Source organism: Acartia tonsa, chromosome 3 (genome assembly GCF_053477335.1).
Source record: "Acartia tonsa isolate MP-2025a chromosome 3, ASM5347733v1, whole genome shotgun sequence".
Taxonomy (NCBI): Eukaryota; Metazoa; Arthropoda; class Copepoda; order Calanoida; family Acartiidae; genus Acartia; species Acartia tonsa.
Genome location: NC_137262.1, coordinates 15145922 through 15172205, shown reverse-complemented (window position 1 = coordinate 15172205; position 26284 = coordinate 15145922). Strand labels below are relative to the sequence as shown.

The window sequence follows — 26284 nt, the reverse complement described above, 5'->3', positions numbered from 1 at the left end:
ATTCTCTAAAGCATAATCTTATTTTTGTCCTTTTTTGGCTTAAATTCAAATAGGCTAACCAACAAAAATGTCACCTTACTGTTCTTTTTTTGTTAGCTGCATATTGCTTCGCTACTTATGGACATAACTGTCCGTGCTAGAAAGATAATCATGATGGGAATATTTTTTCCAAAAATGGAGGAAAAATAGCGAAAATGTCAAAATTCTAAACGCCTTTTTGTTTTAAGAAGAAAAAAACATATATACATGACCTTATACACAATGTCTTATGCCCGTAAATAGATGTATTCTTCACTTTATGTCTTTAAAAAAAGCATAGATAGATAAGGTTAAAAGAGGAGGGGGGTGGGGGGTTGTAGAATAAGGCCCAGGGCCCTGTCTTACGCGTGAACAGACATATGTAATGATAAGAACCCACCACCCAAAAAAAAAGACACACACACACCCTGAAAGCTTTTCAGTATAGGAAAAAGATAAAGACGACGAGAATTGAATTCATAATGCTGAACAAATATAACTTGGGTTCTAGAGGCGCTTTGTCACAACCGAACACAGTACTTCTAGCCAGCTCAGGCTAACAATATACAGTAACTAAATGTGGCAAAACTTTTCTAGAACCATCAATAGTGTGTTTGTCCAACCTATTATGAACCTTCCCATAAAATCATACTCATACATGGCTTGGTCCGCATTGTGCCTGTATGTTGCTTACATATTCATGCAGGGATATATCAATGGCATACAAATCAACCTTCTTCTAACCCTTAAATAGAATAATCTAATATTATGCAGATTTAGGAGAGGATTAAATCATCTTTTATTTACTTTTGCTGTTAAAATGCTGTTTTTGTTTTGATTGAAACATTTTTAAACTTTGTATTAAAAAGAAAAGAACTCTAAACAATTGGCACAAAAGCAATATAACGAATTGCTCATTTATTTAATATATACGTCGACTAGACAGTCACACTCCCCACCCTCCCCACTGCGTCAATGAAAAATGTGTAAGCGCCATGCCAAAGAGGTTAATAACTAAATTGAAACATTGATAGGTTTAGGTTACCATATATGATACCCCATACAAAGAGTTCACTTACAAGGTGTTTTGGCATTCTAACACAATTAAAATCAAACATAAATGAACAATTTTTTATAATTTTGCATTCAGGGAGTAAAAAGTTGACGAAAATTTACATATATTTTGACACCTTAATACTCTTTTATGCAAATTCTTATGATCTTAAAAACGTCTTTACTTGTTGGTCTATAACTTTATAGGAAGCTTTACATTAGTCTTAATAAAGTCTAAGTCAATTGAGACAGTTGCAAATTTTAGAGTTATTGACAACCTAATTGTTTTCGCGAGAAAAAAAACGGTGTTACTTTACATTCTGTGCACAAATGTTAACTGCAAATATGGAGACTTATCTTTTAAGCAAAAAAAGAGAGATATACCATTTTGCCCCGCCCTTGTATACATACATATGCCTGTTCCTTTAAAAATAGGATAGCCTTTTTATTGTATATGTAGTAAATATAAGTGAAGTTAAAATCGTCAGCTATAACTTAACCAATATATAAAAAATCATAATTTGCAAATAGTGTGATAGACAAATTATAAACAAAATTTAGTAAAAATTTTCTTTTTAAGGATTGAACTTAGGTCATGAACTTTGAGATATACTTTTGCATAAAAGGGTGGAGATATCTTAAAATTTTAGTTTTTTAGTTCATCAATATAAAACAAAAAATAAAAAGTATGACTGTTTCATATCATGATAGTGCTGCACAAAAAAAGATACATAATACTTTTTATGATAATCAAAGGCTTAAAAATGCTTAAAATAAAATATATTTCTCTGCAATGGCTTTATAGGTTTTATTTTGTACATAAAATCTACAGCAGTGCATCTTCATAATGGTGCACTTAATAACTGCTTAGTGTAGTGGGGTTTAGGTGGATTGCAGTTTTCTAAAGCGGCTTTATAAATTTCTACATAATTTTCCATGATTAATCTACTTATGGTATTAGAACTGAATCTACAATTTCTAGTTTATTCTTAGATAGAAAAGCATGAATATCTTATTTCGATAAGGTTTGTCGCTGACAACATCACTCAAAATCGAGAAAAAATATGAAAATGAGAATCTAAGCTCTATTACACTTGTAAGACTTTCAAATTTCTTACTGTAGAAAATCTGTAAAGTGGCACCGTACAAAATCTTCTAAATTTTAATGCGACACTTTTAGATTTTATACTAACATAGATGTTGAACATTTTTCTACAGAATTTGTTTGAATTATATGAAATTCAGGGCTCGGCAGCTGCGCGTCAACAAATTGTAAGCCGCGGGCAATCAACATTCGGTAAATCTATAAATTAGCTAGATGTTTAAAATTGTTACAATCCATCTACTGGAATTTAAGCACTTATATTAATGGCGGATTATGCACGGTGGCCGATCCTTGAAATTGTTGAAATATTTTAAGAATTGTTTTGTCTGAATTTAATATTTATACATTAAACTTATATTTATTTTATTTTTCAAACCTTTTTTAAGTAGCAGTAGGTATGCAGTTGAGGATTTTTTACATGATGATTATTAAATATTGTTATTTTTCAGGGGAGCCTTCTCTCAAGTGCGCCTGGCAGAGTGCAAGGAGTCTGGCACCATGTACGCCATCAAGATCATCGACAAGAAGGCCCTTAAGGGGAAGGAAGACTCACTAGAGAATGAAATTCGTGTCTTGAAGAGGTAAAGCAATAAATTTTGGTAGATTTTTTTTACAATTTTTGGAAGGTTTTAAATCTGTGTTATACTAAAAACAATTAAATAATATATACTGCTTTAAACCATGGAATTGTTCATGAATCTAAATATGAATGTTAATATTAAAATAAAATTCCAGTTGACGTCTTTTATGCTTAATTTTAAAATTTTATAGAAATTAAATATTTTTAGTATCTACCCAGAATAGGTCTACTAAATTTACCAAAATTGTATAGTACTTTGATACTGATAGCATTCATATTTTTTATTTAGTAAAATTCTTTTATATGATTTTTTAAGGTTTCATTTTACAATAATGATTTATTTGAAAAATAACATTAGCAAATTTTGTTTGTACTATGTAATAAATTTTACTGAAAATTATTAGTTTAACTTCGAATTTACGATTCTATAAAAGTAGTTTGGTAAAATTGGATTTTAGTTAACCAAATGTTTTTATTATCAGGACGTGAAACTTGTAACAGATATTATATGTATGGTATATATGCAAATATTAACTGCTATGATAAATCTAGAAATCATGATAGCTTTAGATTAGGTTTTAAACACAGCATATTTATATTTCTTTCAGGTGTAAAAGTCTCTATTAAGCTTTATTGGTGTTTCATGATTTATCAATTAAGAAGAATGCGTGTTTTATGGGCTCTTAGAATATATTATCTATTTTACATAGACTATGCTTCATTTAGCATTATTTGTTTTGTTATTGAAATAACAAAAAAAGGTAATTAATGATTTAATATTAAGGTATCTGAATTTATTACTTTAAGGGATTTTAAAAATTAGATATTTTATTTTCCAGCTATTTTCTAAGCTTATTATTTGAGATATTTCTATTTATCTACCATTGACAAATCTATGAATTAAAATTTTAAAAGAAATAATAAGTCTTTTTTAAACTGAAATTTAACTAGAATTTAAATCGATTAAGCTTAAAATTATTATTATGGTATATTATATATAATTTTTATCTAGACTCAACCACAATAACGTAGTGAAACTGACGGAGGCATATGAGAGCCGGGCCTATGTCTACCTAGTCATGGAGCTGTAAGTATCTTTTACATGTCAAATAACACTAATCCAGGTATTTCTGTTCTGTCTAGGCTAAAGCACCCGAACATTGTCGCCCTGCTAGAAGTGTTTGAGGATAAAACCAAAGTGTTCCTCGTTATGGAATTGTGAGTAAAGAATTTGCTGTACAGCGCTGTACACACAACCATTTTGGAAATTGTAAATTTAGTAAAATCACAAATTTAGTTTGGAAAATTTTTTTTCTTGCACTTTTGTATTTAATTTTATTTAAAATTGCAGGCATGCACTGTTATACTAAATGCATAAAAATATATTTTTTTCTAACAAAAAATAAAACTTTATTTATTTTGTTACTGCAAAAGAACTTTTATTTATGCATTTATTACCAGTTGCATATTGTATTTAATTTCTAACTTTTTTTAACATTACCTGTACCTAAGACCCTACAGGTTTCTCTACTACTAACTATTTCTGTGTACGGGGCTGTACACTTCTTTACTGTACAGTGCTATACACTTGTAACCCGTACATAGTCCTTGCCACCGTACACATTAGCGTACAGTGCTGTACTGCAGCTTTGCACAGTTGTTAGATGTTGTGCGTCCATCCTTTAGTTTTATTTTGTGTTGTGCTTAGTTTTAAGGGCTTTTCTTTCTCCAATAATTTACAACAAAAAAAAATACTTTACATATAGTCTATCAAATATAAAATAAATTTTGCTAAGTTTTATTTACAATTTTTCTAAATAATCAAATTATGCTTACAAAGTTAAACAAGTTTTTTTTGCTGTACATAGTTTTTTTGTATTTTTATTTATGCTTTTAGTTTTGTTGCTTTAGAAGTTGTTTACATTTTAAAATTTGGGACACATTTAGATAATAGTTGTAATAATAAATGTTGAAAGTGCCACCTAATCATGTATAAGTTTTTCTGTATAATTCTGATTAAATTTTGTTGAATTGAAACAGATTTTTAAGAAAAGACATAGTAATAGTATTATTCTCTTTTTTGAGTTTGTCCTATGAGTTTTATTTCCCTATCCACAAAAGCAAAAAATGTTTGTAACACTATTTATCTCATCGTATTATAGACAGCTTTCCATGGATAGTAAAATGAAAAATGTTAAATTATAGATTTTTGGCCCCGAAAGACCGAAGGCCCTTACCAACAAAACTGGTTATAATTTAAAAAGTGTATACATTTGATATTAGTGCATAATTTCTATAATACGTTACAATACATGATATTTCATTGTGGCTTTAAACCAGTTCTAATCCAGCAGATATTAATCGGATTCGGAGCCATACGCGAAATATTTAATATGTATAAAATGTTCCTTTTTCATGCTTTTACACATTCTTTGAAATTGTGAGTTTTTACATCGTCCAGGTAAACTCGCGTCCAGAATTTTTCTGTTGAAATGAAATAATTGATATTCTGGACACGAATCAAATTTGTTGTCTTGGTTCCTTGCCCTCTGTCACTCTCTGGAGACTTGGAGATGTACAGGCATGATCCAGCATTCTGTAAATTGAGTACCTATAGAATTTTTTTTTAATAAAACGCATTTATCCTACATTACACAGTATGGCTATGATTAAGCCCTACAAAGTTTTCGTTCTTTTTGACTAGTAAATCGAAGTATAAAAATAGGGGGGATTATCCTTAACTCTCTTAACGAAAAAAAGTATTTAACCTATTTACAATTTCTTTCTGTAAAGGTTTAACATTTAACTTTGACCTTTACATAAAAGCTTCTTCTTGGAAAATTACAACTTTAAGGAATATGAAATTTTATTTTAAAAACATAGCTCAAAATTTCAATTTCAATTACCTAAGATCAGGTTTTACTACCCCAATACCTGAGAGAAAAAAATATATTTAAATATTTATTTATAAAATCTGTACAATATTTCCTCTACCTCAGATGAATACAAATGATATTAGGTTTATTTCCTATGAATTTATGTATAATTTATTTCATACACAAATCATATTTGATTAGATTCTAAAGAAAGGTTATATTTTCATTTTTTTTTCATGTGAAGATTCTGAAATGCTTATACTTACTTTTTACAGACAATAAACTTTAATTTCTTTTGTAATCTACTTAATTTTCCATCCGTCTGCCCTTTTCTTTCAATAATTCAGAATTGTTTCAGTAAGAAATCCAATATTTTTTAACGTACTGAGACATTGATACTATCTTCCAAACCGAACAGCAGACCTCAAAAGAAAACCTTTTATTTTGAATTTTTAAGAAAACAATTCTGATGCCTAATGCAATAAAACCTCATGAAACAATATTACATGCACATAAACACACACACATACACACACACACACATAAAAAGACAGAAAATAATCTCTCACGAGCACACAGACACACACACACACACAAAGAGTTTTAATTCCCACATTTATCCTTTGTTTTAATTCAAATAATTGTCTTATGATTTGTATAGACTAACAATATTCTTCAAAGAAATTTCAAATTAAACAAAGATGACAACATCCATAAAAGCGAAGCACTGAAACAGTAGGACAAACGGACATTTCTAGCGGATGCGCACAACGTAATCTGATTAAATCAAAACATTAATAGCATAAAATCAACCTGGGAGCTATAATAAGCTTCCATAAGAAAGGAATCTAATCAGTTCAGTATCTTTACTTAAACAAAACCTTAAATTTTCGACCAAAAAATCCTATTACTTTTTTAAGGGGGGGGGAGGGGGTATGAAATGTTTTTTTTCTTATTTCTTGATTGAATATCAATTTCCTGAATTTTGGTATGTTTAGTTTTATTTTCTAATCTAATTGTATTGTCAGTTTTTATAACGTCTAATCTTATTATGTCTAAGATTAATAAATCTAATAACACTTTAAGCCACACATACCACCAAGCTCATGAACACACTTTTTACCGCAACACTTTTTTTGCCATCTACGCACTAATGTAATTTTTTGGCCATATTTGCAGTGTTTTTGTTCGTGTTTTAATTTATTAACACCTACTACTGCCATACTTTTCTTGCCCTGTATTTGTGTTGATAACAATCAAAGCAAAAAGTTTATAAACAAAGTTATTAAACTATATTTGTTTGTAGACAAAATTAGTAAAAACTTTTTTATCAACATTATATAACTATCTATTGTTAGATCAATGCAACAAAAATTAAAATTGAAAACTTTTCTTGTTTATTTTTAGTATAAAAATTGTAGCTGTCTCATTTATTTATAGAAAATCGTGCTGTATTTTTAGATATTTTCAGTTTGTTTCAAAACAAAACAACTTTTTTTATTTTGATCGACATTTTAGTTCATATTTTCTATTTAGAGCCAAAATTTTAGGAAAGTTATCATTGGTTTTGTTTCTTTCTGTTTATAGATTTCTGATACTTTATGAAACCTGCATTACCTCTTCAGCAGCAAAGCTTCTCTGTAATAAGGGTTGTATAACTGCCAACAACTTCGAATAGTGATAAAACAAATAATCGACATGGATTAAATAAAGATGTCAATCCAATTGATTAATTAACAATACCTGCCTAAAACTGTCGTGCAACTATATTTATTTCTTCAAAAAATATTGTTTTTTAGCATCATCTGAAAAACCTCAGAAAACCAAACTGAACTTCCACTAAAACTATTCTTGGACAACCAAACCCTCCATGCATAACTAGTTTTAAAACTTAAAAGATACTTTAGCCTCTGCGGGGCGGTCAAACCCTGTTGGGTACTACCCCTGCCGGGCTCTTCTACACCCTAATTAGCAAACCTATAGTTATCATCAAAAATACTTCCCACCCCAAAAAAAAAAATTCTTTTGTGTTCCATATTCAAAATAAGGGAAACCCCCCATTAAACACTACACTCTTATTTGGGTATGTAAAATATTAAGATTAGAAACAGTGGATGATAAATTTAAGTTTATGTGACCACAGAATTGCAATGAAAAACATTTACTTTGTTAAGAAAATTGCACATTGTGTGGGCAGAGCAAAGGTAATAAATGATCATTGAAGCAATATATTAACATTTCTTTAACTTTTAATAGCCACAAGGATGTTAATTTTAGTTTTGCTTCATTTTAGGGGGCATGGTTTTTATTAAATATGATTATTTTCATCTTTTAAATGAACTAGGGCAATAGCTGCAAAAAATGAAGATTTTTATTTCTAATCGGACCCGTTGGGGAAAATAATACATCAGAGATGAGTTTTATAAAAATAAATTGTATTGTTTTTTTAATACGTTATTAATATATTGATAAAATATAAGAAAGAAGTAAAATGAGGTTAAATTTCTATATTTAATTTTTTTGGCTCTAAATTTCTATATTTAATTTTTTTGACTGTAGCATATCCTTCATATTTCTGTGAATACGAGTTTGAGCAAATTGAATGGGCGAAAAATTAAAATTTACTATCCAAATTCACTAAAACACACACATACACTTTTCCATATCATAAAAAATCCATAGAATAATATTAATTTTTTATCTTTTTATCCATGGAAAAATATCTATTATATGATGCGCTATATAACTGTTAATCTCATAGGCAGAATCAAATTCAGATTTATCAGCTTTGGTTAAAGTAAAGAATTACTTATAACATAAGTTCATTGTTCATATTTCAGAATTTTAGTGTATGTAAATTTAAAGTTTGAGCAAAGCGGAATTTAAACGTATAAATTTTCAACTGGACTTTGCGATGGTTAAATAAAGTTGCTGTAAAGGTGTGTGATTGTGCCCATGGAGAGGGAGAATGGCAAATAAATAATTGTACAAAATTTCTACTTTCAGCATTCAAACCTATAAGAATTTGAGGAAATTTTAAATTATCTTTCTTTGAAATATCCACGTATATCCTTTTATCTCTCTTCCCCGAAAACCTGGACTTTGTAATGGATATTAACATTTTTTCCGATTCTTCTTTTTTCTTACTGACCCTCTTTTTGACCTCTGAACAATTTTGTGCTGTGCACAAGTGTGTGTGTAATTTCAGGGGCAGGGGTATGGTATCTGAAAAAAGATTATTTTGAATATTGACAAAAAAATGTATAAAGTTTTCGCTAAAACTATAGCTTTTTTTAGGTAACTGATATATCCACTAGCCAGTTCATACATGTCGTTATCATCCTATTTAATTTAAAGTATTATTTGCTCCTTGATGCTATAGCTATTACTCTGCTAAGGAAATCCCCCTAAAACAGTGAAACAGCTGATTCAGATTGCAATTTGTAGTTCCATTGGACTCACTTCTTATTAAAAGTATTTTCGCACGATATGTGTTAATGTTTTTTTGTCCAAGTGTCTTGTTATTGAAATTCTTTTTTGTGTGGATGTTATTGATTTTTTATAAATATTATAGTTTTTTTCAGATATCCTATCTCTAGCCCTGATATAATTTATCTAATGTGCATACAATTCTATGTGTGAATGTTGAACTTTGATTTAAACAAAAATATTCATTCAAAAATGTACAAAAGGAACCAATGAACATTTTTAGATATTTTTCCATCCAAAAATACTGATATAAATAGGGATAAGTGGAAACACAATGTTTAGAATTTGTAAACTAATCTATATTCTATGCATATTGATTAGTCTCAACAAACTTTGTCGAGTTTCAAACCATGTTTTTTCATAGCAAATAATGGTTCAATTTATTTTAACATTTTTTTCTAATTTTCTGATCTAATGAAATAAATTAAAACTCATTTTATTTTCAATTTTTGTAAGTCCCCAAGCTATCTTATAAACTCTTATTAGTGTCTGGGGACCATAAACAAACTTATATTGACACGTAAATATATTTAGTTTTCTCATTTCTTCAATAAAGGTGGCACTTTTAAACAATATTATGGTAAGTTATCCATCACGAAGGATATTTTTTTTCTCAAGAAACTTTAAGGTCATGATGTTATAGCAATTCAGTGATCATAAACAGGGATCTTACGGGATAAGACAATGGACAATAAATCAAAGTAAAACAATGAAAATGATAATGCATTATAGTACCCATTATGTATGTATATTAAAATTATTGGTTGTTAGGAACTGATCAATTAAGATTTAATAAAAGTACCTTAAGTTTTTTGAGCCATTGAATAAGAAATCTGGGTTATAAATCTCTGGGTACCATTGTAATTTACAGTCCAATGTCCCCTCCCTCCCCTGGATCATATATGTCTATTGGTGAGTCTTCAACCCTGCATAATAGTACAAACGCGAATCAAAGTGTAGGAAAATAGTAAAATGGCAAAATTTTCATGATGCGATTAAAGGGGGAGGGGGGTAGTTTGCGCTGATAGCTGTATAGGTAGATATCTAATTGTTCTGATGACTAGCTATAATGTTATATTTTATCTTTTTAGTGTTTTTATTTGCTGAAAAAGTTAATTTTCTAATGTTAACCACAATGTTTTAAATATGCAGTTGTTGAAAACATTTTATACTTTACTTTATTAATCTAGTAATGCTTTTTCAGTATTTTATATATTCCTAAAGCACTTAGTATATTACCATATTTTATACAATGCATGATTTTTTATCTTTTTATTTTGCAATTCATATTTTGTGGAATGTATTATTTTTATGACAAGAAGAGCAATTATTCATCTTGAATAAACCATTGTAAAAACCATTTATTAGATCAGACGACATATTCTATAAACCTAGAGGAACATATTATAATTTTTATTTGGATAAAACCAGTTTTATTTGAGAAACAAACATGTGTAATGTGTAAGTTTGAAAAGTTTGAAATTGTCCGTTAGATATTTTTCGGGATGTCATAAATTGGGTAATGTCTAATGTACCTATATACTGTAAAAATGATTTTATTTTCTAATTTTTCTTGTTGTTTTTTAGAGTGACCGGCGGAGAACTGTTTGACAGAATTGTAGAGAAAGGTTCTTACAGCGAGAAAGATGCTGCAGATTTAATCAGACAGGTAAAACAAAGCTGTTCAAGCCTTGCGGATTTTTTTTTTTTTTTTGGGGGGGGGATCTTGTTGGCATTTGAAACAAATTTACTTTGAAAAAAAGGTCAATACTGCAATAAAATTATTTAATGATAGCTGCTTCTTAATAGCTAAATGACTTAGATCTTTAATTTGTCAAAATACTTAGTTATTAAAGGTCTTCCATAGCCTAAATTGTACAATTTAGAATATTTTTCTAGGTTTTATCAGCCGTTGCTTATATGCATGAAGAGGGAGTTGTCCACAGAGACTTAAAGCCAGAAAATCTTCTGTATTACAGGTATGGCAATAGTTGGACATACAGACAAATATAATTGTATAGTTACCAGGCGTTGTTAAATTGTTATTTCCATGTGTTAAATGATTAATTTGTTACTCCAGCTTAGCTCAAACAACACATTATACTGGAAATTATAAAAATAAATTGTTGTATGTCCATGTTTTGTGTACAAGGATTATATCCATAAATCCTTCTCTCACAGTTACATGTCCTAAGTGTAATAAATGAAAAGAACTGGGATAATTTTCCTAAGTATGTAGCGAAGCAATAACAAGAAGGAAGGACGGAGACAATGGATTGTTTATTACACTAGTCCCCTAAGTTTTATAAGGACGTTTTCTTAACCGATGGCTTACCAACTATGGAGACTTTTATTGAATTTTGATTGGTTGGTTCATTTAGTTGAGTGTCCAAATGTTTCAACCACTAATTGTAATCTATAGAAGTGGTATTTTGTGTATCATCATTGGAATTGTTCATCAATTTATCGACCATTGTCTTATCCCTTTAGATCCCTGAATAACAAGCCTAAAATGTTTTAGAAAAATAAAACCAGTAATTGTGTCAGAGCTTTTTGGCTACACAACCAACCGAGTGCTAACCGACACAGACAAACTTACAGACAGGATGACTTATAGTGTAGTTTTGCTACTACAAACAAGAGTAATTTGTGCGTCCCAATTATTTCTGTTTTGATTGCAATGTATTTTTTGTTATTTTCACCTTCTTATCATTATGATGCTTTATGATGTTGACAAATTAAAACTGGAAATAATTGGTTTTTCGGTCAATATATTTACTTTCCTTGTTTGTCCATTTTAGCTACTTTATTTTGATACAAGGGGTTGCACCCCTAGTTTTTAGGAAATATTTTATTTAAACCCTGTCCAGGACAATTATAAAGCTCCCCTGAAGTAAATAACCCAATTAAATCAGTTGTTGGCGAGATCTAAACGGACAGACACAAAAACTTGTCACTCTGTATATCATGAATATGCTCGAATTAATTTGTAAAGAAATGACATTTTAAATTTTTTTAAATTTTGTTTTGTTGTATAAATGTATAAAGATTTAACTTTAAGCATATCTTAATTCGCCAACACTTTAAATTCATATTAAGATAAAATTTTATACATTTTGTAAGATAAACCTGTTGTTGTATAATATAATTTTTGCATAGATGCATATTTGCATATATGTTGAATTTATGCAACCCCCTCCCCCATCCTACCTACACAATTTCCCCGCTGGAAATGAAAGACATAAATTCTCCAGGTTTTCTGCCTGCTCAACAGCTGGAAATAATTTTTGCTAAGTTTCTAGAGCCACCTTGCCGCATTCTATACTTCTTAATAAATTGGACGATTCCAACCTCATTCTTATCGTACCTTAATCGTACCTAAATACTACAGGATCATCACCATGCAAATTTTGAAATCGATAGGACAATTCTAGCATGCCTAAATTAAAAAGTTATTCAATATGTGATAATGATATGACCGCTGACCACTGAGCATCTACTCCACAACTTACTATATCAACTAACTGTCTGTCTGCTTTATTGTGTTTGGGGTAGATACTCGATATTCTGTAGGAAAAACATAATTGTTCACAGTTGCTATTAAAAATAGATGTTTAGCATTGTATTCAAAGATTTTTAAGAATGTGCATCTACCCTTTACCCACATTTTTTTTCATGCAATTCTATTGGCTGTTCTTTTATTTTTTAATTTACGAGCTTCGTTACTTATGGATGTTATCAGATCCATATTTATAATATAAACTATCTTTATTCTGAAATTTAATCAAAGGGCAATTTTGATCCATCTAAATAGCAAATGTGTATACAAAACACATTAATGCCTCTATATAAAGCGTAAATGTAGCACGGAAATTATATTAAGAAAAAAAGCAATTGGCAATTAATTTAATTAACATTAGGATATGATGTAATACTTTCAATACCCACCACAGAGTCAGACTTAATATTAGCCGTAAATTGTATTTTAAGTTCTCTAATTCTTCTTTCTACAGAATTACTCAAATAAATTGAATTGTTCAAATTTAGGCCAAATGTATATTCAAGTGCATATACAGAGACTTTTAGTGGGATGTAAGATGGTCTCTATGAGTCTCACCACCTAAACCTCCTCCCTTACGCCCCTGCATCAGATGCTCAGAATAACTTAAATTATTTTTCTCATCTTTTAATCTAATAGATCTTATTGTTTCTCTAAATAGCTTTCTTCAGAAAGTTAATCTTAATAGAAAACAAACTATTTTCTTTTTTTAATAAACTATCGTAAGTTATTTTTTCACCAAATAACTATTTAGTTTTTTAAAAACATTTTGCAAATAAAACATGGATTTTTAAATGTTTTTAAAAATTATCATTATTTTCTAAATATTTTTACTGAAAGTTCAAAAAGTGGTTGTGATTTAAAGATTTAAAGCCGTGGCCATGCTTAGCCAATTTGGTTTAAAGATCGATATTAGGGTAGTGTCTGTACCTCTGGCAGCGGCAACGGCAACAGCTACACATTTAAACATCCAGCTCTTAAAGATCCAGCTCTTATTTGACGTGGAAATTTAGAATGTGTCACCTAACAAGAACAATTATGTTCATTAGTTTTGAATTAAAAAAAAAACACTACTTTGGGTTAAAGCTTTTGAACAATCCTTTTTAGGTTAATATTTCTTAAAGCACAAAATTAGTATGAAATATGTGCACTTTACATACTCTCTTACTAAAGTGCCCTATAGGTTAGGCGAGGGACAAACCGACGAAACGGAACAATGACTTATATAGTAACTATGCTATTAAAAAAAGTTTAGTAAATGTTGCTGGTCGAATAGATGAGTCTCACAACCCTCAGCTTAATTTAGCTCTTTTTTTACACTGCGAGTCAATTTTTGCAGGAGCCAACTTTGAATATGTTTCCCAAAACTAAAGATTACTTATTACTTAATTATCCAGGGACATTGGACAGTAAATTGAACCAAAATTTAATAAACATGTTCCCTTATTTATTGGTTTAAAAGCTTTAGAGATTTTTTTTATAACGTTTGATTGATTCGTCCAAACTAGCAGCGTCCAAACTTCTCCACTTATAAATTTAATCTAAAAGGGTATTTTAACTTATCGTAATTGGTTTGTAAATCACTTATGGCACCTTAGTAATTTGGTCCGCAGTGAATATGTCTTGTATAAGCTCCAAAACTTTACCAACTTTTCCATCCCAACTTTTACACTTTTTCTATTGAAGCCTGCAACTATCTTTCTCTCTTACTCTCTCCTTTCTCCTGTTTCTTTCTATCACTTTCTCCTATTCCTCTTTTCTGCATGGTTACTAAAATCAACATAAATAATGTTGTTGCGCATTTTCTTTAAATTGACTCTAAATTTTGATCTAACTTTTATTGCCCTTTGAAAATGGTAATGGTAGACTCAAATGCCATTTCTTATAGATGAAAATAGGTAATTGGATTATAAAGTAAAGTTATTTCACACGTCGCATTATAACAACTTTCCACGGATATTAAAATGAAAAATTATTAGATTAAAGGCCCGGGCGAACAAAACTTGTATTAATTTTATTATTTTTATTTTAATATTCGTGGAAAATTGTCTTAATTACGATGCTTTACATTATTTTTCGGAATGGCTGAGAACCGGTCCTAGTCCAACGGATATTAATCGGTTTCGAAGACATGTTAAAAATTAATTTCTTTGATAAATCGTTTGATGGGTATACGATACATGTTTTGTTAGTACGGTTTAAATGCGTGAAATACTAACCTCAACCTTTTGTTTAGTCCTGAAGCCGACAGCAAGATAATGATCAGTGACTTTGGCCTTTCCAAGATGGAGGACAGCGGTGTCATGGCCACAGCTTGTGGAACTCCAGGTAAACCCTTAAAACCAAGGATCATTTGCCGCCAAAAATGCCTCCAGTAGCTGGCTAATGTCTGCCGAGCCCTGCATTGATCTTTTTCCCCTTGATCTTATGCAAATTATATCATAAATACGAAATAATAGGGAAAAAGAAAACCAACAATTTATTTTCAAACTTATAAGGGTAAAATGAAAAAGAAGACGGAATTATGATTTTATATCCGCTATTTAACACAATTTTAACACTTATACTTTTTTATAAAACATATCTTTATTACATGAAAAATAAATACTGAATATTAGCAATCAAAAGTTGAAGTTATGACACAGCTTATTGAAACAACTCAAGTAGTACTTGGTATTTTTTTTGCAACTCGTAAGTTTTAATGTGTGTCTGAGTAAATACTAAAAATTACCATCAATTTAATGTGTATGTTAAAGCCAATTTCATTAAACTTTAACGTAGTTTTATCTATATGATTCTAGAATATGATAAATACAATTGAAAAAGATAGTGTTTTAAATTTGATATGTAGATAAGTTGCAATTCCAAAAAAGCTGCAAAAATGAAAAACCTATAGGTAGATTTTAAAAAGTTTCTTTTTAATTTAACGTGAAGTCAGTGCTATTCAAACTTCACTAGACAATTATTTCAGGATACGTTGCCCCCGAAGTTTTGGCCCAGAAGCCATATGGAAAAGCTGTAGATGTTTGGAGTATAGGTAATCATTTCAATTTAATTATATAGTATTATCAAAGCCATATGTAAGCCTAAAAAAAGTTCAGTTTTATAGCTATCTGCTTGTTTTGGAAAAGCTAAACTGGGTTTTAGTTTGTTGCTTATGCACTGCCGCCGAGCCTTGCTTTTATTCCTAGAGTGGTACAAACAAACTTTATACTTTTAAAAATTAATTTAGTTAAAAATTAAAATAAAATTATCAAAACTTTTAACATATTTTTTGGTGGGAATTGTGTAGATTTAATTGTTACTTATTTGTACATAGTATGTGCATTGTTTAAATAATAAATTAAGTGCATATAGCAAACAATAACAAAAAATACTCTAATTTCTACTTTCTGTTATTTATAGCAACTTTTTCATATTAAATGTTATTTACAACCTGAAACATAATGGTCCACAATTATAGCTAATTAGCACCTTTTCATACATGTTGTATTTTTACAAAATGCATTTTTGGTCAATTTTTCATCATGAATAATTATTTTTCGCGGTCTATCCTAATCTTTATATCAGCCCTCTGGCTTCAATTTTTATATCCAGATTTAATATTATCTAGTAAAAAGGTCAGAGCTAATTTTAATTTATTTTGAGCACAATTATTTATTTATCCTTGGTAAAGCTGGAATTTATGGAATTACGGAAAGAAGAAAAAAAGACTAATACAAGGTCGTGTATATACATGACACGCAAATGCAATATAAACACAATTTATGGAAAGATAATACAGATATCTATACAAATGACATTTAATGTAGCTGGACAAAGTGTCTCAAAATCAGCCCATGTGACGTCTTAAAAATGAGGGAGAAGAGAGGAGAAGTGCGAAAGAAAACCATTAAAAAAGAGATGTTTAATCCCTCATTTTTTTGACGTCACAAGGCTGATTTTTATACACTTTGTCCAGCTACCATTTAATGTCTAAGAAAAAGCTAAGAAAGGCTTTCCAAACCTTTAATTAATAAAGCAAGAAATTTTATCTAAATAAACAAAAATCACATACAGACCTTTAGAGTGAGAAAAGCAAACTTTACAACACGTCTTTGTCGGTTGAAACATAAAATATCAAATTTAAAAGCGAAATGTTTTACTTTTTCAAAATTAACAATTGTTAGATTAATAAGTTTTTTATTTATGAAGTATTTTAATCGTATAAAAACATACAACCTAGACACGCAAAAAAGTTAATTTGCTGTTTTAGTAACATTTATCTCTATCCACGGTAATGTTAGCCTGAAGGTGGATTGTTTTTGCACAAATTAATCTTAATTGATCCTATCTTGATTTAAACCTTTTCGGATACAATGCCTTTTTTTCACATCCATAAAATGCAGCGTTTTCCTGTTTAATGCAGAATTCAAGATTTATACTTTTAAAGTTAAAAACAAATTAAGTCTGGGGCTCGAATGTCTTTTTAAAATGACCCTTAAAAATGGCTTGTGAAAAAATAATAGTAAATATAGGGAGTATACAATACATATAACATTAGCTAAAAAATTGAACTAATTTTATTATAATGCAAATTTTTTACTTTAAGACAAAGGTATAACAATCAAATGTCTGGTTATTTTTAATAAACACTACGCGAAAAGATACTTCTAAGTCAAGAGCGTCTATAGTTGTTGTGTTGTGTTGAACAAAATGTCATAGTAGTTTAGCTTAAAAGCAAGTTCATGTTTTATTTAAATAAATTGGGAAATTCATGTCCCCCGTATGATCATCTTATCCTTGTTTTATAAAATGTTTTCATATTTTAGGAGTTATTTCATACATCCTGTTATGTGGGTACCCTCCATTCTATGATGAAAATGATGCAAACCTTTTTGCTCAAATTCTTAAAGGTAATTTTTTTTTCATTTCTGTGACGTCACCAGAGACGGCAAACAATTTTAAATCCTTATCCTTATAATAAAGTAACAGGATGTGTGTCTGTCCGTGTGCCTGTTTGTCTGTACCGAAGGATCTCGCTAACCGCTGAACCGATCGGGTTTTCCTTAACAGGTTAGCTTCTCATAGGTCCCGGGAAGGTTTATAGGGGCGTAGCCGCTAGTGGTAGATATAGTGCTGTGTATAACTTATCAAACACTTCATAGTCAAAGATTACGAAAAAGGTAAATATGATAGATATACCCTTACAAACAAGTGGCAGAACGTCCCTGTATCTTTTTTTTGCAAAGGATCTTTCTAATCGCTAAACCTATACGGTTCTCCTTCACAGTGAATCTTCTTATAGTCCCAGAGAAGGTTTATAATTATTATCCCACTAGAAATAATATGCACACAAATGGAGGACTCTCAAATTAAATTTTGTCATTTCTATTATTTCCATATTTTCCATAAAATAAAATCTTATTAGAATTTCTTGTGCTGAATTTTAACAAGCAGGAATATAAAATAATCCACAAATCATTCAATAATTCACATCTCGGAAAGATTTAATATATTTTTTTCTCCAAGAATTTGTTTGAAGTTTAGAACTTAGAGAAGTTTAATTAACTTTGAATAGAACAGCTTTTGATGCTCTCAACTTTTATTCAACACACTTCTAAATTTCTAAATACCTCAAACATTTTATTTCTTGTATAAAAAAAATAAAGATATTAGATGTAGATTGGTAAAACATATAAATTTAATTATTATCTAAAAAGTTTTTAGTTATCTATTACTTTATTTGTGGGTTCGCCTCTAAACTCACTAGTGGGAGTTAGGTTACCCCATCCCCCCAAATTTATTATTTTTTATTGGAGGGTTTCCCGTAGATATTGTTCAAATCTTCCATACTAAAATAGATCGAAACCTGTCCAACTAAAATAAGTAGAAATGCAACTTTCTACTTTTAAATATGGGATTAAAGAAAGTTATCCGATGTTTGCTTATGTCATATGTATGTTTGTGGATTAGAATCTCTAAACTTCTTTAAAAGTAGCATTGCTAAGAGATTTTGTTTATTTTTCTGAGGGGTAACCCATGTTTAGAATCTCTCCAAGAAGGCCAGTTGTTTAATTGTTTGATCACTCTTCTTACCCCTATGGACCAAAGGTTCAATATGTGGAGGGCAAAGCTTTTTTTTATAAATTTAGAAATATTGTTCCAATACTTGTATTGCCTGACTGACAGACCCCACCCTTCCCAATTTACGCTAAACCACTTTTTCCACCTTTTAAACTTAGTTTCTTTGTGTCTATTTTCTTCACCATGAATAGTGTCACAAAGCAATCTTTTTTTTACATTTTAACTTCTTTTCAATCTCAACTTTTTCACTCTGTTCTTTTTCTCGCCTTTTAATCTGTCAATTTAACCAACATTTAAATTTTTGTCCCTTTTATATCTAAATGCTTATAAAACTTGTTTAAAGTAATTAAATAGATCTTGCTTCCCTTTCAAATTTATGTACATTTTGCAAAATTCGTATCGTGATGATACTTCTTATACAGAGCAACACCTAAACACCTATATAACATCTTTTTAGAAACAAAGCATCTCTATAACTCATAATTTTTGCCAATCCGTTTATAATTATTTGCCATTGCGAACACATGAATGATCCATGAAGCATCTTCTCTACAATTCCATTTGCTCGCCTGTCCGTTCATTACGCTGTAACAAAAATAGGGATTTGCTGAGCTGCTAGTAAAGATAGATATATAATGTTTCTTGTAAATATTCAAATGACAAACAAGCTCCGATTATATGTATCTGTTTGTTTATTTGTTTGACTTTTGAGAATTTTAGTAAATTTTTAAACATAGTTGCACTACTTATAGATGTTGTTTTGTGTGTTCTGTGCAGTGCAGGTCTGAATGTTATTATAAACAGAACATAATTGAAGTGTCTACTCTATGAATGACGTAGTTTTACAACACCTCTCTAGACTCAAAATATAAACACACAGACATAGAGTGAAGGCAGACAGATAAAACTTTTCATATTGCGTATAAAAACATTACTTAAGTTTTACCTTTCCATTAAAGTAAAAGAATAGAAAGTGCAGGGGTTAAATAACTATATGGGAACCCTGTGCCGACCTTCAGTTTGATCTTTGACTATCATCCAATAGCGTCGGGAATATTAATACAGCCAAGTTACTACAAATTCCCCACCACTGGAACCAGGTAGTTGTCTGGGTTATACATCTATACTTATACATTTATTCCTTTCCCAATTTGGATATTAACAAAAACATGTTACTGTTTAGAATACGGGTATTTTATTTTTTTCTCCTCAAACCCAAAACAATAAATAAAGCAATAGCATGTTATTTTAGCGATCTTATATGGCAAACATACAAAAAAAACTGAAATATTCAATACAGATCAACAAATAATCTAAAGTCAAATTTAAACGTTTTTACATCAATCATAAAAATGGTGCACTTTGAATAATGCAATTTTTTGTTACATATATCAGTTAGGGAGTTGAATCTATTTTTATAGAAGCAGAAATATAATCTATGATTATGGTTTGGACCCTCTAAAACTGTAATCTACCCTTCCACGTTCCCCTCTCTTGGTGAAGATATCTTCAACGCCGATACGATTTTTGAAATATAAGATTCCACTTTTGTCTCTCTTGTTAAAGATATCTTCACCAAGAGAGGCAAAAGTGGAATCTTAAATTTCAAAAATCATATCGGCGTTGAAGATATCTTCACCAAGAGAGGGGAAAGTGGAATCTTACATTTCAAAAATCGTATCGGCGTTGAAGATATCTTCACCAAGAGAGGGGAAAGTAGAATCTTACATTTCAAAAATCGTATCGGTGTTGAAGATATCTTCACCAAGAGAGGGGAAAGTGGAAAGGTAGATTACAGTTTTATAGGGTCCAAACCATAATTATAGATTATATTTCTGCTTCTATAAAAATGGATTCAACTCCCTAACTGTATATTATTTAGAGTATAAATTTGTCCTTTTTAAACAAATATTATTTGCAATATTAAAAATATTGTGCCATTCAATTCTACATTTTTTGTGTAAATTTAGTTGAAGAGAACGTCATTGTTTGAACACAAAGAAATTATTTATTCTATCATCTTTCAAGTATTTACAAAGTCATTTTTACAAAAATTGCTCTGTCATTTCTTAATTTACATTTTATTAGCAATTTCTCAATATTTATTCCTTTTTTAGTTAAAATGAAAACAGGGACGATTATTTCTGATGAAAACAAAGCTTTTTTTGAAACATATTTTTATCTTTTTTCTTATATCTCCATGAACTATCTACTTCCTGGGAGAGAGAGGGGGCATTAGGTGGTTTATTACACTAGTCCCCAAAGTTTTCTAATAACATTATTTTATTCGTTGACTTAATAACTAATGGGAAATGGGGATTTTATGGAATTTTGATTGATTGGCTCATTAAGTTGGGTGTAATCTACAGAAGGGGTAATTTTGTACAACAATTTATGGTTATTGTCTTATCCCTTTAGATCCCTGATCTTCTTCATACCATCATAGTAGATGTTTATGTGATTTTTATTATTTTCTTGTAGGCGAGTTCGAGTTCGACAGCCCCTACTGGGACGACATCAGCGAGGAGGCGAAGGACTTCATCAGAAACTTGATGTGTGTCAATGTGGAACAGAGGCTTACCTGCAGGTACACAACATCGTTCTTGTTCTCTTTTGTTCAAAATACGACTTTACCCATATTTCTAAGAAGTTTTAAAGATTAAATTTCGAGCATTTTCCAAAAACTGGTGATTGGACGATTTTTTAACAGAAAGTTTTGAGTTTTTAACGATTTTTTTATGAAAATCTAAAAATTGTGGATTTTTTTACTTTTTTGTTCTGTAATTCATCTTTTTTGCCGTTATCCTACTATCTATTTTGCTTTTAAGATTTGGAGTATTATTGTAAAAACCTAATGATATACTTTACTCAAATACCAAAATACCGCAATGTTTTTTGTCCATTTTTTGGACAGATAAGAAATATTCATTATTTTAACACCAAAAACAAAAAGTAGAGTTTTTTTCAAAATAATTTTAATTAGTTTAGATAATGACCGTTATTTCAGTCACGTAAAAGATTAATTATTTCTGAATTAATCTATTTTCAAATTATTTGAGTTGTTTTTCAATCTCTATGTTGTGAACGTGTAGAACAGAATAATAAAATTATTCTAATTTAAATTAAAGTGAAAGAATTTTAAGTATGCCACTGAAATTAATCCTACAAGCAGCTTTATCGTATTTTATTGTGAGTGGTGGTGGTGCCTTATCAATTGAATTGCTTTTGTGCTCCGCCTACGCTTTGACCTCTAGATCCTTCTCTCTCACACATAACCAGGGAGGAAAGGATTAGATTAGATTAGATTTATTATTCTTGGGTGTACATACATAGAAAAAAAACTACAATAATAAATGAATTAAATGAATATAGTAAGTTAGCAGCACAGCGAAAGATCCTCAAAGTGTGACTATTTATATCCTTTATTTGCAGTGTAATTTTACTAAGTTTGATTTTAATTTGATGGCGGATTTTAATAGTTTATTTAGGTTAGTCCAGAACAAAATAGTTAAAGGTTCTGCAGGGTTAAAGCTATTTTATTTTAAATGTTCTATGGAATATTAGAAAATAATATTCACATTAAAGTTAACAAACTATATTAATCAAAAATTAAATTTTTATGCCATTTCACTTATTACTTTATTTTTTGGTTTTTTTTACACGAACAAACTCACAACTTATATATATATACCAAAATTTATTTAACATTTCATTTGATCCCTTTTAAAGTATTTTTAGATTTTATTTGAAAAAAATCTGTAATCTAATACCTTAATATTTAAATATATAAGAACTAATGATAAAAAGATGATATTATTTTTACTTAAATGGCAAAATCAGTACATATATTGCCCCAATCTATATTCTATATAAACCTAAAAATAAATGATCTTGAAATACAAGTTTTACGATATAATTTTGGTGAAAAATAAAAGAACTGTGAAAAGTATTAAATTAAGATGCGTGCGCTACGACCTTCATTGGTCATTTTATCTTTACATCTTTACTGTAAAAATGTAAAAAATTAAAATTTGTCTAAACTATATTAGATTGAAGTGAAATACCAAACATGCCAAAATTTACATTTATCATCCAAAATATCGCTTCAACTCAGAGTAGTTTTTTCTAACTCAAATGTATTAAACATTCCTGTTCTTTTTCATTTAATAGTTGTAAGCTTAGTTATTGCCGCACTACATATGGACATAATTGTTTTAGTTTTTTTTGTTTTAATACTGTTATGCACTTGTTATGAGTGCACTCAGAGCTTGTAAACTTCACATTGGTCCTGCAAAGGACAAAATAATGGCAAATTCTATGAAAATGTGATTTACAGAAAACGAAATGATTCAGTGTTATAAAGAGTACAGTTGTATAAATAAATAAGAAATTCTCCTCTTAATTACACTTTGACAAGAGAACAAAATCTATCAAACAACAAATTATTTGCCTAAACCAATTTTTAGCATTTTTAAAAATATTTTTGTGTATGTTTGTAAGCAATGTATCTAAGCCTATGCACCTTTATGATTATCTTGAATACTAGAGTAAGTCCATATAATCTATGGAAATGGCTTATTCAACGACCCAAATTGCAGCCAAGAAAGAAGAAACAAGAATGATAACGTTCAATGCTCAACAAATCAGACAAACGGACGTTACGAATTATATAGTGACATTACGTGAATAAAAAAAATTATAAAATAACGACGAAAATCTGTCCACAAATTGTTTGATCAAAACACTTATTTAGCACTTATATTGTATTACTTAACTATAGAGATATCGCTCACTACATTATTCCTAATCAACCTAGGAATCCCCATTTCTAAAAACATTTTAATATGGTTAAATTGTGCACAAAATTATTAAAATGTTTTTAATGAGTGTACAAACATTATGAAAATTATAATTGAGTTGCTACGCTTTTAAATTTGTGCCCATTTATTACAAGAAACCAATGAAAAGTTTAAAGTCAATGAACCGATTCTAAATTCCTAAGTTAATAATAAGAGCTATCTGACGTCTAGAACAACCATAAACGAAGAAAAGTTTAACTTTTAAATTTGGAATGGTCTTAAACTTGGTTTCTATGTACTAGATTGAAAGCGCATTTATTTTTTACACAACTTTTTTGTTATGGTAAAAAAATTTACAGTGTACACTGAGAGGCTTCTTTCAATTAGTTTACAACCCTATTGAACAAGCTTATTAGGAGATTTCCTATAAAATGCCGTTAAACACTGAACCCCCCTCCAATTTATTTTAATTTTATGAATTGGTAATAAGGAGGGAAGGTTATTTTAACCAATATAACCCCACCTAACCTGACCTAAAGTAAAAATCACACGAATAAAAAATAACCCCTTCCCTTCACCCTTTTATTTTCAATTTTATTTCAAAGTAATTGATTGGAGGGGGGGGGGGGTTCGGTGCTTAACAATGCTGTTTGATGAAAAATGCCACTTATTACCATCCCTAGGCATCTGACATAGCAAGCATACAACTATCTAAATCTTTAATTAGCCAACAACCACAGATGCATTCAAACTTGGTTGAAGGATTAATTAGTTGTTTTTTTTTAACAGAAATCTATAAAAATATTGCAATTCACTCTAAAGTATCATCATTTGCTTCTTTCCACAAACAAAAGTTACCATTCAAAAATTGTTTCTGTAAAATCATTAGATTTAGATATTTCATGTTTTGACGCAAATTAGTATCGTTCCGAGATGGGTTGGGGGGATGTATCCTAACCATCATAACGAAACCCTAAAATAATGAAATAATACGTGGGTATCAAATATACTAGAATACTTATCCTAAAATCAAACCTAATATAATAGTAAGGCTGTCTGTCTTTCTCTCCATAGCTAAAGATTTCGTTAACCAATTAACCGAACTCTTAAACAGGATAGATTTTTAGATCCTTGAAAGCGGATAAATCTCCCCCAACCCTTGGTTGCTCTCCTTGGATATAATTTTAAAAATGTGTTTCACACAACTTTCTAATAATTGCCATATTAACTTGGTTTTAATTAGAATGATGGCACAGGAAACTGATAATAAGAAAAGTTTGTTACAAGCTGCGCAACTTTAAATGCATTTCTCTTTCTCTCCAACTCTCCCAGCAAAGCACACATAATAAATATAGTAGTTCTAGATCCATAATCAGTTAATTGGACCAATAGAACAAAACGATTACACATTTCGGTTATAAAAGTGCTGTTATTTTCTCATTTCATTCGTATAGTTATGAAAAGTTGAATTTATTTGGACAAGACTATCGTTCGAATTATTGGATTGAATCCTATACGACTTGATATTAACAAAGGTCTTCGTCTTTTAGAAATTCCTTTTCTAAGTTGGATGAATTATTGTGTCTGACAGCCCATCTAGGGTAATACATCTATTGCACACTCTCACTCACAAACTCACTTTTGGCCATTCATCAATTTTTCATAGAACAATAAGTAATGTTAGGCTACAACATTTAATGATTTATTATTTTCTTTATATGTGTATTTTTTTGGTATAAAGAACTATTGTTTGGAGTTTGTTTTATGTTTATTATGTATGCATGTTTTTAGGGCTAGGCAGTCGCCTACTATTAATGTGGCTTCGCTGTTAAAGGTTGAATCCTGAGTTGCTCTGCTTTGGATTTTTAAAGTCTTAGTTATCCATCAACCAAGTACTGTGCTTGCAGCTGTAACTTTATTGCGTTTATGCGGCTGATAAGCTTGACCGATTTAGTTTGCTAATGGCGGCTACATACAGCTGCGGTCGCAGTACCATTTTTTAGTGAAATCCATTACGCCAGCAGTTTATTGTCATTGCATTCAATTTATGTTGGGTTTTAATTTTAAAAGGAATTCTTTGGAAGATTTTATCTTTTTATATTTTCAACCCCAAATTAATTTAGGACTTGTTTTTATCTATCAGCATTACAAAAGCCAAGAGAATTTAAATTTGTAACAGTTTAATTTAGATTAGTTTATATTGATCCTAAGTAAATGTATGTTTTAGATTTTTACTGAGAAATGTTGACCTATACCTCCAAAAATAGCTTTAAACCTGCCCAAAACTTAAACAAATATCATCTAAAAGAAAATTACATCTCAGTTCAAAGATCTTACTGGACAATCATAAGGTTTATAGGATTTGTACATATATAAAATTGCAGAAATATCTTAAGAATTTACTTTATAATAGAGGATTAACTGTCTAAGCTAGTAGGAAAATCTGTCAATGAAATTAATCATATGTTATGAAGGAATTATTTGAAATTAGATTTGTGCATCTATATAATAGGTGATGCCAGGATAAACAAGGAGGTCATTATTCCCAGTCAATTAACTCCTTCTTGCGCCACAATTATTGGGGGAATTGCAGAATTGGCGGTGCAATAATTATAAAAAATCTTTCTCTCAGTGTGATTCTACATAAATTCATAATTAGCTTGAAAACAAAATCAATTCTAAGGAGAATTTTGAAAGACAGTTCCTATTAACCTTAAACACTAATTGATTCCCCCACCC

The 26284-nt window shown here is 29.9% G+C and overlaps 1 protein-coding gene across 6 annotated transcripts in view; it reads left to right on the top strand.

Moving 5' to 3' along the window:
• Window positions 1-26284, top strand: part of CaMKI (Calcium/calmodulin-dependent protein kinase I) — a 67151-nt gene that overhangs the window by 22562 nt on the left and 18305 nt on the right. For 4 of the 6 annotated variants that reach the window (XM_080152830.1, XM_080152829.1, XM_080152827.1 and 1 more), the window contains exons 3-10: window positions 2626-2757; window positions 3900-3974; window positions 10709-10790; window positions 11021-11100; window positions 14917-15008; window positions 15652-15717; window positions 17492-17575; window positions 21228-21333. In XM_080152830.1, coding sequence (XP_080008956.1) covers window positions 2626-2757; window positions 3900-3974; window positions 10709-10790; window positions 11021-11100; window positions 14917-15008; window positions 15652-15717; window positions 17492-17575; window positions 21228-21333 — 717 coding nt within the window. Of the gene's footprint in view, window positions 1-2625; window positions 2758-3768; window positions 3844-3899; window positions 3975-10708; window positions 10791-11020; window positions 11101-14916; window positions 15009-15651; window positions 15718-17491; window positions 17576-21227; window positions 21334-26284 lie in introns of all 6 variants that reach the window. The other 2 variants (XM_080152828.1, XM_080152826.1) reach the window with 1 other exon arrangement.